Here is a 17,497-nt window from a genome sequence, read left to right on the forward strand (position 1 = left end):
AATTGAGTTCTGCCCTGTCAAGAAGCCCTCACTGAGAAAAGCAAATAAACAAAAAAGAAGACAATCAAACAAAGAAGCTGCGGGTGTTCACAGCAATGGACAGTCTAAGCCTCAACTTCATTTAATGTATTTGGGATGTATTTGGGATTGGATTGTGAGAAAAAGATCTTTGTGGAGAAAAAAATGAATACAGGCTTAAAGTCCTGGTGAGAATGTCTGCACACTCACACTGTGGTGCCTGTGTAAGCACTAGTTTGCAAGTCATTTCTGTCTTTCTGCCTTATATCCATACATATGAGAGGTCAATAGGACTGATCAGACATTTGGAAATCCGTTTTGAGGGTTTTGCATATATTTAGCCCTTCAGTGTGTCTTTGTTTGGCCATTTAAGGTATCCACCCAAATCTTACATAACTGTCTAGTTATGTGTTGGGTTAGGTCTAAAAAAACTCCAGATTGATAAAAGCTAAGCGTTTATCTCCCAGTGTTTCCAAAAACAGGCATAAGTTCACTCAGCATTCTCAGTATGCTCAAGGATTTATCTGGACCGTGGGAACCCATTTTTTTCTTAATGTTTTCTTAGTGAATACTGTAGTTGAGCAAAACAACACATTGCTAATATTAAATACTGTGCATTGTTGTGATAAATAGCAGCTATTCAAGTACCTATGTGATCTATATAACAGGATAGTCAAAGATCTAACACACCCAGAAATATAGAAATTTGAGAAGCATACAGAAAGCACTCCTGAAAGCAGATCTCCCCCTCTCTCCCCCCTTCTCTCTTCCCCTTCTCTCTCTCTCTTTCTTGTTCAGTCTTTCTCTCTTTCACTCTTTCATCTTAAATCTTATTTATTCACATTTCAGTGTTTCTGATCAAACAGTTGGCCAGTTGAAATATTTGTTAGAACATGTAAATAAGTAAATAACAAATATACAAATATCTTTTTTAACATGCTTGACCTATTTCTTTCATGCAACTGTTGCCAGGTTGGAAAAGCTTTACAGAATGTTAGCAAACACTGCATTTTACCTAATGAAAAAACAAAGCGCACAACAAAAGTTTTTTTTTTTAATTAAAATACATTAATTATTCATATTAGGTAGCTGCAATGTTTGCTAGACTCTCTGCATGAGCTTTTAGTTTAAAATGCTGTGCTACCTGGACTATGTAGTTGTAACTAATCTGGAAGCTAAATGCAAATGACAAAATTGTATTTACCACCACTTAATGTCCATGACATGACAAAAAACGCAACCTGATCTATCTTAGCAATGTTATGTTTCACATGCATACTAACATATATTGCTTGAATTGAATAACCCACTTTCAATGTAGTTGTTTCTTGAGAAACCTGTTTTCTACAAATTCTGAAAGGGATTTTACCAGCGTTTTGTAAAGCTTGTCTCACCCTGCAACACCTCCTAATAGCAACTAGCTATGATAAATGCAGTAAATTGTATATACAATCTGTGATTTTAATACAAGACTTGCAGTAACTGGCCTTTACTGGTAATAGTTAGAAAACACTCAGTTTCTAGTGAAACCGTTGTTAGGGAACAATCCAGAATGCTTTGGTTACCAAGCTAGTCATCCATCTCTTGACCTCAGGAAGCTTTCAGAATGGATGCTGATTCACAGCGCTGCCCTGCAGGGCACTGTCTTTGGTCAAAACTTAAAGGAACCTTTCTTTCTTTCTTTTTTGTCTTTCATGTGCTTTAGTTGCACAGTTTAAGAAAATCACAGTTTGCATTCGCTCTGCTGTCCATGCACTGTGGAGCACAGATTACAGACCACATACATTACATACAAACCACTGTGATTAGCAACAGAGTGCATAATGCATTTCAGACCTTAGACTTGTGTATTTCTTTGCACAACTAAAAAAATCCTTATAGAGTGTGTACTACATATAGCAACATGCAGTACATTGAATTACAATAGTATGTTAACTTCAGTGCTTATTACACTATTAGTTCAGTTACAGCTTAACTGTCTAGTGTGAAAAGGCCTTCATCTTTTAACAAAAAGAAGAAGTACGATATGAACAGTGCCCTTGTGTGAATGCCACAGCCCATACCCGCCCATCCCACAGGCTGAGGAATGATTCACCACAATTAAAAGTAGACACAAGAGCCACACAGAAGGAAGAGGCAGAGGGAAGAGAGAATGAATGACAGAGAAACTGGGGAAATAGCAGGACAGTGAGTCATGCTTTGAAGTTATGTACCACTATGCTCCCTTACAAGCCTAACAGCACAGCAAGAAAGTGGAATTGAGAGCAGATTTCAGCCTGAGCGCTGGAATCAGTTCAAGCTGCTTGGTTAATAATACAGACTTTCGTGAGACAGACTAGGTCCTTGGCAGCTGTTTTCAGTGGAACTTTTTTATTGGGGTTTAGTTGGGTCTACAGTCTTGACTGTAGCTCCACCCATTTAGCCGCAGCATTGCGAGGGCATTGTCTCCAACTTGAACGAGTGCCAGTAGGCAAAAAAATTCAGAAGCCCATAGCAACTGGAAACTTGTGTCACACTTTTCACATTTACAATTCCACGTTTATAAGCTTGAGTTTAGTATAAAACGCTGCAAGTGTGGATAAGGAGAATGAGGAGGAGAAAAACAATTACTGTACTATATGTTTTAGGCAGATAAAAATTGTTTAAAACTATCTCAACAGTGACTGTGTTGTTGCATGTAAAACAACACAATGTAGCAGTAAAATAAATACAAATAAACATAAAAGCAAGAAATGTAAGAATTTTTTTTTTCTAAAAGTAATTAATATATTAGTTGAGAACAATTAATTCAATGAAAGACTGATTAGCTGAACTAGGTAGGGGATGATGGCTGTAAAACCGGGCCTCCTCAGTAAAACTATTTATTTGTATTCTAATGTTTGTGTTTTTTTTTTCAACAAATTACTGTCTTTTTTAACAATTACTGGCTTTACATATCATTATCTCATATAATACTATTCTAATTCACAAGTTCATATGTCTAGATTGCTGTAACTCCCTCATTATTGGCATTCCGGCAAAAACCTTCACCACATTCAGAATTCCACTGCTTTTGTTCTTATCAATTCCAAAATGCTCATGTTGTCCTGGTTCCCTAACAACTACACTGATGGCCTATTTTACTACATGTTCAGTTCAATGTCTTACTCTTAATATACAAGGCCCTGAATGGGCATATAGTCCAGCCTGTTCACTGAGCTCTTCTGGTTCTGGTGTGGTCTTGGTGGTGTAGCCTTTTACATTGTGCACTTTTGGGGGCAGATGTTAGTGTCATGGCTCTTAAATTATGCCTAGGCTTCCATTATTATTTTGCTGCTCCTCCTTGTCTTACTTCAAAGTCCAGCTCAAAACTTTCCTTTTCTGCCAATACTGTGACTCCTCTTTCTTCTCTGATGTCACCTCCTTCATGTATTGTTTGTGTGCTCTGCCTGTGATTATGATTTTGCTTCTCAGGTTTCTTATTACTGGTAGATACTGGTAGACATCATCAGAATCAGAATACTTTATTGATCCCAGAGGGACATTGCAATTATTACAGTTGCAACCATTTATGTAAAGAATAAACACTTTAATGATTTAAAACAAAAAAGAGAAATTTGCAATATGTACATGTTTAAAATATAGGTCAAATCTAGGTACTAAAATATTGGTACCATAGGTACTTTCTATTAATATAAAATATTTTAAATGAGTATGCAAATTATTAGCAGTCACTGTATCCATCGGAACAAGAATTACATTATTTTAGAATATTTTAATACCACAACTGTACTCCAACATGCTACTTGACTGTTGTTATAGCTCCATATCTTGTGAAATGAATTCAGTAAAGGGAGGCTACAGATTTGCTTGGTTAAGGGCAGATATGTTGTAATAAAGGCGCTGTTTCAATACTTTTTACAACATTTCCTCATCACTTCGATTCACCACCTGGTTGTACATCTGGCCATTATTACTTAAGTGGCCATTTATGGCAGAAGGGGAACATGGGTATAGAGATCAGTTCAAATGGAAGGTACTTGCCCTTCACATTTGCCATTCAAAGTGTCACATTTAACCCACATAAAGCTTGTGAATAATTGCTTTGTCTGGTTTGTTTTTGTTGTTGTTAGCTGTATTGCCTTTACCATGCTAACTAGCTAGCTCATAAAGTGATGAAGTTCTTTTAGCAGTCATGTAGAGCACAGCAAATTCAGTGTTATGGGTTTGAAAGGTTAGGCATTTTAAAGTAGTTTACTGCTGTGATTTATGAACAGCTTAGTCTGCCATTATGTTTGGGTTTGAAAAGGGAAATGCATCAGGTTGCAATGATCTCTGGAACTTTTACTGCTGAGGTGGACACTTGTGTTCACTCTGTCTCTCTCCCCTTAGAGGCCTCATCCACATGTTACTTAAGCTAATAAAGTAATGTAACAGCCCTTGAGTGGCGGAGTGTGTAGAGTTAGAAGTATTTGTGTGCCAACTAATAAGAAAAATCAGTGAAGTAGAGAGTGCAGGACTGTTCTCGGCCACTGAGAGGTGCTGTCTGTACAGAACTGTATTATGAACTAAAAGTTGGACGACAGGTCAGATTTCTAGGAAAAGATTAGGTCTGCTGGCCTCTAGTGGTCAAATAGCTGCAGAATAAGTAACAGACAGAATAAGTAACAGATTAGACACACAGCAGAGGGCTCCAGCCCTACCCCTGGTCTGGGAGCAGCCCTGCTCTCAAACACCCACTTCAACTCATGTGGTACTTGTTAATGACTAGGATCAGGTTTGCTAAAGCAGGAAAAACACCAAAATATTCAGGGAAGGCCAGAGTCAGACATTTGAGCCACTATGCTGAAATCAACACAGATTAGCACACACAAATACATTTTTCTTCCACTTCATTCTTTCTCCGTATCTCATATATATATATATGTAGTTGTATATATATATAGTTATGGATCATTCCTGTACATGTAGTCAAGTACTACAATAGTCAGGAATATCAGTCCCCTACAAGCTGTGAGTTCTATATCGTACACTCAGAATAAAGCTAATATCCTGCCTCTTAATTTCATAATAATTTCTAAGTACTTACACTAGCTGATTTCCACACCTAAAATGTAGTTATTGGATATGTTTTTGTTGTGTTTTGTTATCTGACTACAGTGTAATACACTTGAAATAATTTATTAGAGTGAATGTTCACAATTGCTGTCAGTACATTGGCATTATTTGAATCCATGTGTAGCTGTAAAGATGATACATCTAAAAGTCCTTATTTAGAGTATTTTAAATATACTGTAAGCTCCAGTAGTAGACATATTACCTGAAGATAAAAGATTAAACAAAAGGAGGCCCACCCTGAGCTTTGACCAGGGGAGTCTCTGCTGTAAAAATGTCATATTTGTAGTTTGTTCATACTCACCTGCGGTTTATGACATATGCTGCCTAGCAACAGCCATGGAATCAACATAGCTGCACCCACAAGAGTTTGACTTAAAAAGGAAGAATATGTACAGATAGTTGTGTGAATGATTGAATGTGCTGAATAAAATGGCTATTTTGGTAAATATAAATTTGTATAAAATATACACACAGTCCATGTAGTGATATGATCTCTGAACCTATGAACCTGAAACTATCAAACACCAGCGCCCGCTATTGCCTTTACATAAACCTATTTGATGCATTTCCTGGAATGTTGTTGATCCATAAAACAGAAACTAATCTAGACCTCAAAATACCTGGTATCTGCTGAAAATATGAGTCCAGGATATTAGGCTTGAATACCAGACATTTGAGTATCTGCTAAAAACATGTTTCAGGGTTCTGGAATTGAATACTTTGTACTCAAGAATATGCTGAAGATGTGGGTCCAGGACACTGAACTTGCATATCTGCTGAAGATGTGGATCCAGGGTTTTGATTTTGAATACCCAGCACTTGAGTATATTCTGAAGATGGGAGTCCAGGATGCTGCGCTTGTATACCTATTTGGCTACCTGCTGAATACTTGGTTCCAGGATACTAGGCTTTAACATCAGGCACTTGAGTATCTGCTGTAAACGTGTTTCAGGATTCTGGAATTGACTACCAGGTACTTGAGGATGTGCTGAAGATGTGGGTCCAGGATACTGAACTTGAATACCAGACACTTTAGTATCTGCCAAAGACGAGTCCAGGATTCTGGATATAACTACCAGATACTCGAATATCTGCTGAGGACATAGGTCCAGGATACCGGATTTGAGTGCCAAGCACTTGAGTAGTGACTTGAAGAAATGGGTCTGCTGAATTTGACTGCCATTTGAATACCCGAATATCTGCTGAAGACATGGGTTCAGGATAGTGAACTTGAATATCAGGCATTTGAGTACCTTCAGAAGACAAGTCTGAAGTGTTATACCTGCTCAAAATAAGCTAGCAAATATTTGCAAAATGCATCTCACCATCCCACAGCTACAATACATAATTTTACCCATTGTGAAACTTCATGGATACTTAAATAATTATGCGTTGAATAAAATTCAAGTGAAGCTGGTGTTTCGTTTATAATAATATTATAATAATAATATAATATAATAATATAATATAATAATATAATAACTTATTTTACTGCTTAGACTCCCACCCACATTCTTGCTGCCACTGTTACAGTTTCAAAGAAAAATAAGTTACAAGGGTTGTGAGCTGTTATCTCCACATGATTGTATACACACCCATTACAACCATTATTTTTTCCACAGAGAACCACATAAAAATGTGTGAATCCTAACTTAGTGGGGATGCAGACTTTGCATGAAGAAAAGCTTCTGTTTTTTATTAATTATGTTCTATAATTAATAAAAAAGATTTTTATGTAGCTTGTATGGTTACACAGGTTTGAGACAATACTGAAGGTCATTTGCTGAACATGTGTTTTACTGAGTTGCATAATCTCATGTCTATGTACACTTGATACCTGCAAAGCCAATCACTTCTGAAACTTTAAGTTAACATGCTTTTGAGCTCCTTTGTTTCAGTTTTGCACTCACTAGAAATGCTGCTTTAAAATAATACAAATTCAACATGAACATTTATTGTGACAGTATTTTCTTTTTCCTGGTGTGACACAGTTTACTGTCATTATTCTTTAAGCCCCAGTCACTTTAATACCATGTACTGTATACTGACTATTGCTGATTAATCTTAATTCTACATAATAGTCTATAAACCTTTTGGGAGATAATTCTATAAAATAGCAAGTAATTATAAGATTTGAGATATTTGAGACATGTAGCTGATACTAATTGCAGTGAGATGGTTAATGTGTAACATTTATATTACACTCTTTTCATTCACACCCTCATTAAGAATCAACCAATCTGCAGGCTTCATTCCCCTCCCTCCCTCAGATAAAAGAGTGCGGGACATTCCCCTCTATCCATCTGCTCAAGTCTCCTCCAGTGAGCTCCTGTCATACCCACCCACTTTCTTACTGTTTCTGCTTTCTCCTCTGGTGTTTGGCGATGTCCAGCACGAAGAAAACAGTACGGTCTTTTTCATCAGTCTCCCAGAGCAGCTATGGCTTCAGAGACCCCTTCATCAAGAACTTTAATGTGCACAGCTCCTCTTCGGGCTACTTCGGTGGGGCAGGTTGGGGTGCTGGTCCCACTGTGTGCCTTCCAGTGACAGCGGTCACCATCAACAAAAGCCTCCTGGCTCCCTTGAACCTGGAGATTGACCCTGAGATCCAGGCTATCAGAATTCAGGAGAAAGAGCAGATCAAGGTCCTCAACAACCGCTTTGCTTCCTTCATCGATAAAGTAAGAAAGTTAAAAAAAATCTCACCCTGTTACTCTCTATGCTCTTCTGCCTTCATATTGACCTTTCTGGACCAGTCCATTGCTTTGTTTAAATGTATATTTGTGATGAATGGTTGTGTCAGTCTGAGTCTGAGTAGAAGGAGTGTGATGTGATGCAATGTCCAGTTCCACACAATAAAATCTATTTTAGAACTGTTCTCACATATCCAAACAATGTTAAATCAACCCTTATTATCAAATGACAGATGACAAGACTTAGAATTAATTCTAAACTGGAAATTGGACATTTTTCACAATGTTATCGATCAACCTAATATTACTGGTCAACACAATTATGTTGTATTTAAACTATAACCTCTCATCCCCAGTGTGATAAAATTGGTAGAATGGTATAAATGGCTTTACCTGTTAAGTTTGTGATCATACTGAAGCAAAACAATACTTAATACTTACAATATACAATATTCATTTTACAATATTCAAAGGGTTCGCCCTTATTAATTCTTGACAGATGCTCCACGTAAATTCAGATCTGCATTTGCTTTTTGCATGGGTAGAAATGTGCAGAACTATATTGAATTTCACAGAAAAAAATAGTAGAAGATAAGCAATATGGAGAAATGTATTGGCTGTTTATAATTTCCAATGGATACAATTCATTAACATTCATATATGTCATTAATTCAGCTAATGTCATTAATTCAGCTTCCCATGTCTGATATTGTGTAATGAGAGTGTGTACAGTAGCATTCACAGTGAAGACTGATGCTTGACCTGAGGTATCTGTTCATATTTCAAGCATTCCTTCCAATATTAATTGTTAATGGCTTAGCAATCTCTAACTCATTGTATAGACACACCACACCCTGTACTGCACCCATCCACCTAAAGGGCTAATGTTCACTTGGTCATAAACTCCCACCTGTACATCTTTGTAAAAGTTCACTATCAGCTTAAAAGCACCACCCATGCATGCTTTCGCACACACACTTATTTTTCCTGACTCTGTAACCCATAAAATTCACACCCTATCAGCAATGAGGCCAAGTGATGACACATCCCACTCTAAAATCTATGTGAAAGAATGAATTGATTCCAAGAATGAACATAGTTATCAGAGTTCCCAGCACATTCCACTATGAATCCACCCCTCTCCCCTTAGCCTCACAATCAGTTTACTCTCGCTGCTTATCTTATCTACCTCCTTCTCAGTTACTCTATTTATTTGTTGTTCCTAAAACTTTTTTTTGGAACAAATACACCTTGCTGGAAATGTGCATGCATTAGAGTGCATAACTGCATGTACCATAATTATTTGCAGTTTGTCTCAATGAGTTTCTAATTTGTCCTGAAAGGCAGAGAGGGTATAAACCAAAATTTCACACAATATGCTCCATATGGTTTACTCCATCCCAACTTCCAACACAAGTAATCCAAGCAAGAACACAGAATACCTGTTACAGTTGAGCTAACAGCAAAATTGTGGGCTACTCAAGGTTGCCAAGGATCAGCCCCGGTCTAAGCTATTCCCGGTGAATTGCACGTTTCTACAATGAATGGCACTGTTTTTCTCCAGCATGTGCTTATTTTTAGTTTTTGCTCACTGCAAACAAATATGTATTTGTCATTTTAGCTACTTTTGCACATTAACACACAGAGAACTGTGATAAAATTAAAGTGTAGACTGGCTGAGGTCTCCGAAAATGGAGAACCACTATCTGCTATTATAAATAAAGGTATGCATGTATATTTGATCTTCCACCACAGGTGCGTTTCCTGGAGCAGCAGAACAAAATGTTGGAGACCAAGTGGAGTCTTCTGCAGGAGAAAACAACCTCCCATTCCAAAATTGACTCTGTGTATGAGGATTACATCGCTATCCTGCGCAGACAGCTGGATGGCCTGGGAAACCAGAAATTGCGCCTGGAGTCTGACCTGAACAACATGAAGGGCTTAGTGGAAGACTTCAAAACTAAGTATGAAGGCCTTTAAAATATAGCAATCACAACAACCTACAAAATATTTAACGAAAGCTTTGGGGGAGCATGTTGTCGCTGTCATGGGAAACCTATGCCATGTCTGCCCTTTACACAATGTAAATAATTCAACAGAAACGGTCCAAAGTTACTCTGAATAAAATCTCATCTTGTTAACTTACATTAAAAGGAAATTCTTCATTAAAAACAGAGGTCTATAGAAAATATGTAATTGAATGTGCTCATGTGATTTATATATTGTATGTCTGTTCACCTACCTCTCTATCAGGTATGAAGAAGAGATCAACAAGCGCACTGAGTGTGAGAACAACTTTGTGCTCATCAAAAAGGTCTGTCACAGAACTGGTGAACCTCCAGAGTACAACAGGGATTGTTTTTACCAGTTTTTGTACTGAAAAGTTTGCTTTAGCAATGGCTGAACATGAAGGGTGGACCCAGATGACTGTTTCTGTATGTCTGTGTGCGTCAGGATGCTGATGAGGCCTTCATAGCTAAGGTAGACCTGGAGGCTACACTAGATGGCCTGATAGAGGAGATTCAGCTCCTGAAAACGATCTATGAACAGGTATAGTTTTATTTGTTCTTATTTGAATTCAGTTGGTCTACATAGTTAATTTGCACTTTGAGTTAATTAATATGACACTGAATGTTGTGTTGAAGTACAAACCTTTTCCATGTTTAACGCTTCAACTAAATAACTATTATTTTTTGCTTTTTTTCATATATATGTGTGTGTGTGTATATATATATATATATATATATACATACAGTGGGGTAAAAAAGTATTTAGTCAGCCACTGATTGTGCAAGTTCTCCTGAACTTGAGAGAGGTCTGTAATTTTCATCATAGATACACTTCAACTATGAGAGACAATATGAGAAAAAAAATCCAAGAAATCACATTGTAGGATTTTAAAATAATTTATATATATATATATATATATATAAAAAAGACACCTGTCCATAGCCTGAAACAGTCAGACTCCAAACTTAACCATGTCCAAGACCAAAGAGTTGTTGAAGGACACCAGGAAGAAAATTGTAGCCCTGCACCAGGCTGGGAAGAGTGAATCTACAATAGGCAAGCAGGTTGGTGTGAATAAATCAACTGTGGGAGCAATTGTAAGAAAATGGAAGACCTACAAGACCATTGATAATCTCCCTCTATCTGGGGCCCCATGCAAGATCTCATCCCGTGGGGTCAAAATGATCATGAGAACGGTGAGCAAAAATCCCAGAACTACACGGAGGGACCTGATGAATGACCTGCAGAGAGCTGGGACCAAAGTAACAAAGGCTATCCTCAGTAACACACTACGCTGATAGGGACTCAAATCCTGCAGTGCCTGGCGTGTCCCCCTGCTTAAGCCAGTACATGTCCAGGCCTGTCTGAAGTTTGCCAGAGAGCATATGGATGATCCAGAAGAGGATTGGGAGAATATCATGTGGTCAGATGAAAACAAGATAGAACTTTTTGGTAAAAACTCAACTCGTCGTTTTTGGAGGAAGAAGAATGCTGAGCTGAACCTGAGTTGAAGGAAACATCATGCTTTGGAGCTGTTTTTCTGCAAAGGGGACAGGACGACTGATCCGTGTTAAGGGAAGAATGAACGGGGCCATGTATCATGAGATTTTAAGCTAAAACCTCTTTCCATCAGTGAGAGCATTGAAGATGGAACATGGCTGGGTCTTCCAGCATGACAATGATCCCAAACACACCGCTCGGGCAACGAAGGAGTGGCTCCGTAAAAAGCATTTCAAGGTCCTGGAGTGGCCTAGCCAGTCTCCAGACCTCAACCCCATAGAAAATTTGTGGAGGGAGTTGAAAGTCAGTGTTTCCCAGCGACAGCCCCAAAACATCACTGCTCTAGAGAAGATCTGCAGGAGGAATGGGCCAAAATACCAGCTACAGTGTGCAAACCTGGTGAAGACTTGCAGGAAACGTTTGACCTCTGTCATTGCCAACAAAGGTTATGTTACAAAGTATTGAGTTGAACTTTTGTTTTTGACCAAATACTTATTTTCCACCATAATTTACAAATAAATTCTTTAAAAATCCTACAATGTGATTTCCTGGATTTTTTTCTCATATTGTCTCTCATAGTTGAAGTGTACCTATGATGAAAATTACAGACCTCTCTTGTCTTTTTAAGTAGGAAAACTTGCACAATCAGTGGCTGACTAAATACACACACGTCAAATTAAGAATAAGCATATATATTATATACACACACACGTCAAATTAAGAATAAGCATATATATTATATACACACACACACACACGTCAAATTAAGAATAAGCATACATATATGTATGCTTAGTTTTAAATTTGACATCCATAACGTTCCAAAAATGTGTCACCTTTCCTCTTTTAACAATGTTTGGTAATTGTTTGGGAGCTGAGGACACCATTTGCAGCTGAGCCATGCTCCTTTTACACCCAATCATGTTAGCAGCACTTGTTACCTATTCACCTGTTTACCTGGGGAAGGTTCCAAAACAGGTGCTTTGATCATTCAAGCTTACCAGAATTCCCATTGCTCCTGTCCCAATTTTTTGGAATGGCAGGCATCAAATTTAGAATGTTTGTGTATTTACAAAAACAAGTTGTTTAGGTAAACCATTAAATATCTCTTCTTTGTGCTTTTTCATATAAATACCTGTAAAAAGGTAACCTACAGATAACTGCCTTTTGTTTTTTTGTTTTCGTGTATTGTATCTGCTTTCACAACTTTTTTTGGAATCGGGTTTGTAGAATTTATTGAGCTAAAACATGAATACACATCGCTTCATATCTTACATGTTCATTGCTTCATCCATGATGATAAAAGGTTGTTGATTATTATCTTAGCCATTTTACTTCATTCACCTGGACAGGAGCTGCATGAGCTGCAGTTTCAGATCAAGAACATATCTGTGGTTGTGGAGATGGACAACAGCAGGACTTTGGACATGGATGCCATTGTGGCTGAAGTGCGTGCTCAGTATGAAGAAATTGCCAACCGCAACCGTGCTGAGGCCGAGAGCTGGTACCAACAGAAGGTAAGAGAGCTCATGTGTCTGAGTCTGGAATGTTATTAGCACAGATGAAATATGCATATGTTTTTAAACTTTGTACTGTATCAAAATTTTCCCTGACTCAAATACCATCTAAATTTTTGTGCTTTTTAGTATGAAGAGTTACAAGTGTCAGCTACTAAACATGGTGACAACTTAAGAAGCGCTAAAGCTGAGATTGCTGAGTATACTCGCAAAGTTCAACGTATGCAGTCTGAGATTGATGCTATCAAGGGACTGGTAAGAGCTCCTTTTATACAAAACCACCTCTTTCCTCCTTCCTGTATACAAACAGTATTTTTGTACACATACATGTGAGGGTCAGCAGTACATGCATTTTGCTTCATATAAAGCCAGCTCCATAATTAATGACACCTTTAGTAAAAAATTTGGAATTATTTGGAATATTTGCCAAAAAGCAATAATCCAACTATTATTGTCTCATCTGACTAGGAGCAGTTAGAAAACTCCAGGAGTTTTTGGTTATATGAAATACATTGTTTTCTTCTGGCACATCTTCCAAATTGTTGCTTTGAATAGAAATAGTTGTAGCTTTGAAGATATTATGACCACAAAATGCTACCATATATTGCAAATTTCAAGCTGTGTGTAGGAGTGCAATACACTTGAGTCCACTTTCAGGCTTGTTCACTAGAGCTCTGGCTGTTTTAAGGTTCTTAATTTTTACCCTAACGGTGGTTATGGATGTTTTCAGGCATGTAATTATTTTTTATTGTATGAGTTATGAATGTCACACACTCTAAACTTATTTCATTTGTGTATTCTCTAATCTTCCCCTTGTTGAACACTGAAGCTTGAAATAAGCTTCTCAGATACAGTCTTAAATTATCAAAGTACAGTCCCAGTGGCTGCTGACGGTCCTATTTAAGCATGGGTTCAGGACATCTCTAGCAGAGACCCAAGCCCTGTGTTTCAGACCAGGTTTTCCAGCCAATCTCTTCTCCAACAAGAATCCAGGACAGCCCTCATTACAGAGGCCAAATCTATTCTTTGAGAGAACAGAAGGTGGGAGTCCAGGAATTCAAGACCCAGCAGAGGGCCAAGGACAGTGGGCCTGTGGATATAAATAAGAAGGGACAGTGAAACAAAGTAATATAGAGAAAGTTTCTGATGCTGCATTACCTTATTTATTCTCTTAAGAATCTTGAATGGGACAACATCACCAGAGACTCTCTTGCAAGGCCAGTGTAGAATCATGGCTTTGGTATAGAGCCAGACATTCAGGTGTCTCTTTATGTTGATGTTGGTCATCCCCAGATAGCAGTGCATCACCTTAGTGGGACAGTCAATTCAGCACTCTATGGACCTCAAATATCTCCATATGATGAGAACAGTTGACTTTTCCAAGATATCTGTGGGTTGTGTAGAAGCAGCCATAAAGGCAGCTTATTGTTTTTAGGCTCTGACTGTTTTATACAAAACAGTCCACAAACACAACATCTAATAAAAGTTCAGGAATACAGAGGTTGATGGTAAACCATAAATCATTAGCAGTTTCCTAAAAGAAGGTTGTAAACATGAGAAAACAACTGCTAGTGTCAGATAAGATGGACAACAGGAACGTTTTCATCTTATATGGCATTTGTTCTCTGCCCTCATGGTTCCAGCGCTCTAATCAGGAGAGTCAGGTCACAGAAGCAGAGGAGCGTGGAGAACTAGCTGTGAAAGAAGCTAGGCTCCGCATTAAGGACCTGGAGGACGCCCTCCAGAGGGCTAAGCATGACATGGCCCGGCAGGTGCGTGAGTACCAGTCACTTATGAACATCAAACTGGCCTTGGACATAGAGATCGCCACTTACAGGAAACTACTAGAAGGAGAGGAAAGCAGGTAGGAAGGATCATTATTCTGCTTTGAGATCTTTTGCTAAATACAGTAGATTAACTAAAACAATATTTGTTGGCCATCTTGTCTGTATGTCTTTGAAAAATGAACAATTATCTGATCGTGTTTTTCCAGATTGGTTCGTGGAGTCCAGGCAGTCAGTATCTCCAGACAGAGCTGTGAGTTCTACTGTCTCTCTCTCTCTCCTGCTCTTTGTGCAATTTAATCTTGTTATCAGCATACTTTTAACCTATCGCTTTATATCTCTCAGCCTTAAAATACCAGCCTTATCTGCTAGAAAGCAGCATCATCTCATCTCACAGTGCTGGGACTCGTCCTCAAATTGCTGGCACCACTAGTTCCACCAGTATCACTAAAGTCACCGAAACCAAGAAAACCATCATCACAGCTCAGGATGTGAAAGCAAACACTGAAGAAAAAATGGAGATTACAGAGTAGAGATTATGTTCATTTTATTGAACGATTGGTTAATAAAAAGAAAGATTATTTGATATTTGAAGTTTTTACACTCTAAACTCAATATTATAAAATTATTATAATAGTAATGTAGTATTACTCTACACACCATTACTGTTTTATTTTTCTCTTGTAATTATGCCATCGCAATACAGCTAAAACCCAGTGCCTGGGTGCAGCATCTAGATCCAGTGATATGATTTCTTTGACAGTAAATAACTGTCACTTTCAACCAGCAATTATATCACTTGTTTTTCTCTCTCTTACTCCAGTTTTAAAAATTCAATGAGAGAAAGAAAGTAAACAGATTGGGATTGAAAATCTGTAAGACTGAACAACAACTTGTTTTCCATTGTGGAACCCAACAATAAAGCTGTTCCCAATGACACACCACAGTAATCTCATTTCTTTCTTTTATTACATTAGGATTAATGGGTTTCTTTGAAGTCAAACTGATAAAAATGTACAAACATGCCAGTATTTGTTTTCCTTAGCTGTTGATAAATCTATAATAAGCATCTATCTTAAATAAGAATTGATTCTCATACTGTAATATCTGAAAGCATCTGTGTGCTAACAGGGAAGTGATTTATTTGCATTGCCTTCTTAAAACAGAAGAGGGAGCACTAAGAAAACTCTTCAAATCCATTAAGGCCAGTTATCAGATTATTTGAATTGCCTTATTTAATAGTCAAATAACATACAATTTACATACAAGTCAAACAGAAAAGGTATACTGTGGAGCTTGTTGGCTAGATAATAATTTCATTTTACAAGTATGATCATAAAGGTACAATTTCAACATTTATATTATTATTTATAAATAATCAAGTCATCAACAAATTATTACAGTGACAATTTGGCTTATATAATATTTATTCATTATTTGTCCATGAAAAAAACTCACAATAAAACATCTTAAACATCTCTTCCCAGTTGTTTTAGATCCAGCATTGTTTGCCACTGTTTTATAATCAGGTGTCACTGATGCTGCACATTCCTTAACATTTTTAGGACTTAACTGAGTTGACATCTAATTGTGTTAGGTCTTAAACTTTTTTTTAAGACTGTTGAAATTAGACCTGGAGCCTACGCTTCCAGACAGAAGTCCTTCTCATACCTAATCTTGTCTGGCTCTCATACATTTGGAGAGAAATTAAGTAAGTGTCTTTAGAAAATACCATGGAGTTGAGTTTTTAGTTTTTATAGGTTGATCATAACTAATAGTCAGATGCAAAAACATGACCCTGGTCACGTTACATGTTCTGTTGATTTACTGAGTGACAATAAGTTAACACATCCTCTACAGAGACCACACTTCTGTACATATTTAAGCGCAATTATTGTTTTTTTTGCTTAATTTAACATACTGGGAAAACAGTATAAAATGTGGCAAGTTATGGCACATTTAACATGTTTTTTCTGATGTGTCAGCAAATAAATAGAAAGTGCACTAAACTTTGAAGAAAGTTTTGCATACAACTGCATACTTGAATGCTTCTTGTTATTGAATTCTTCTTGCCATGTTATTAAATGCTGCACATTGAATTTCACAGTTCACATTAATCTGCATTGACTATTAACCTCTGACTTTTTCCACATATCTGTATCCATAGAAATTCACTCTTATAGTTAAATCATTGTAAGTCAGCTCATGGAATATATTGTATAACTTTGTTTGCAACAGATCGTATTGTGCAAACATGATGCAAACTCCAAATTTCTTTGGACTGGAAAGACACATTTCAACACTCATTTCAAGCTTGGTAGTGGCCCCTTGGGAAAATACTGACATCCATGATTTAGACTGTGTCTTTGTCTGTGCAGGTGATATTATTAGCACTGCTGTGTCAGACTTTTGCATCACTTGGATATAAAACAGCAGAATAAGGGAATACCAGAGAGACACTACAACATGAGTGGCTTTATATCAACAAGTAAAGAATATAAGCTCATGCAGACTTATTTTCAATAAAATTTAGTTCCATAAAACATGACAATAATTATGCTTCCTTGCAGTTTAGAAGCATGCCATTGTATGTATTGAGATGAGAAGCTACCTAGGCAGCACGTATAATAATGGTATTTGTTATTTTACATTTATACTACATTTAGGCTAAAATAACAGAGCTGAGTGAGGGTATAGGCTTGGAAATGATGTGGTGTGGTGAAACAGTGAAGAAAGGTAGGGAATAAGAAAGAAATGGACATCAAGCTAGAACATTCTTCACATTTCCATAACAGGGCAGAGCAGTGATTTTGGAGACAGATGGTGACACGTTTGCCTGAAACCCACCCAACAGGCCCCTAAGGTAAGTTGTTGAGTA

At 37.5% G+C, this 17,497-nt stretch overlaps 1 protein-coding gene across 1 annotated transcript; it reads left to right on the forward strand.

The window, feature by feature from the left end:
• Positions 1–7,405: 7,405 nt before the first annotated feature.
• Positions 7,406–15,561, forward strand: zgc:158846 (uncharacterized protein LOC100009654 homolog). The gene is made up of 9 exons (XM_017720157.2): positions 7,406–7,796; positions 9,564–9,772; positions 10,062–10,122; positions 10,263–10,358; positions 12,671–12,835; positions 12,965–13,090; positions 14,479–14,699; positions 14,829–14,872; positions 14,965–15,561. Exons 1-9 carry the CDS (start codon positions 7,500–7,502, stop codon positions 15,150–15,152), a joined length of 1,407 nt encoding a protein of 468 aa, XP_017575646.1. The 5' UTR covers positions 7,406–7,499; the 3' UTR covers positions 15,153–15,561.
• Positions 15,562–17,497: the final 1,936 nt, after the last annotated feature.

Source organism: Pygocentrus nattereri, chromosome 26 (genome assembly GCF_015220715.1).
Source record: "Pygocentrus nattereri isolate fPygNat1 chromosome 26, fPygNat1.pri, whole genome shotgun sequence".
Taxonomy (NCBI): Eukaryota; Metazoa; Chordata; class Actinopteri; order Characiformes; family Serrasalmidae; genus Pygocentrus; species Pygocentrus nattereri.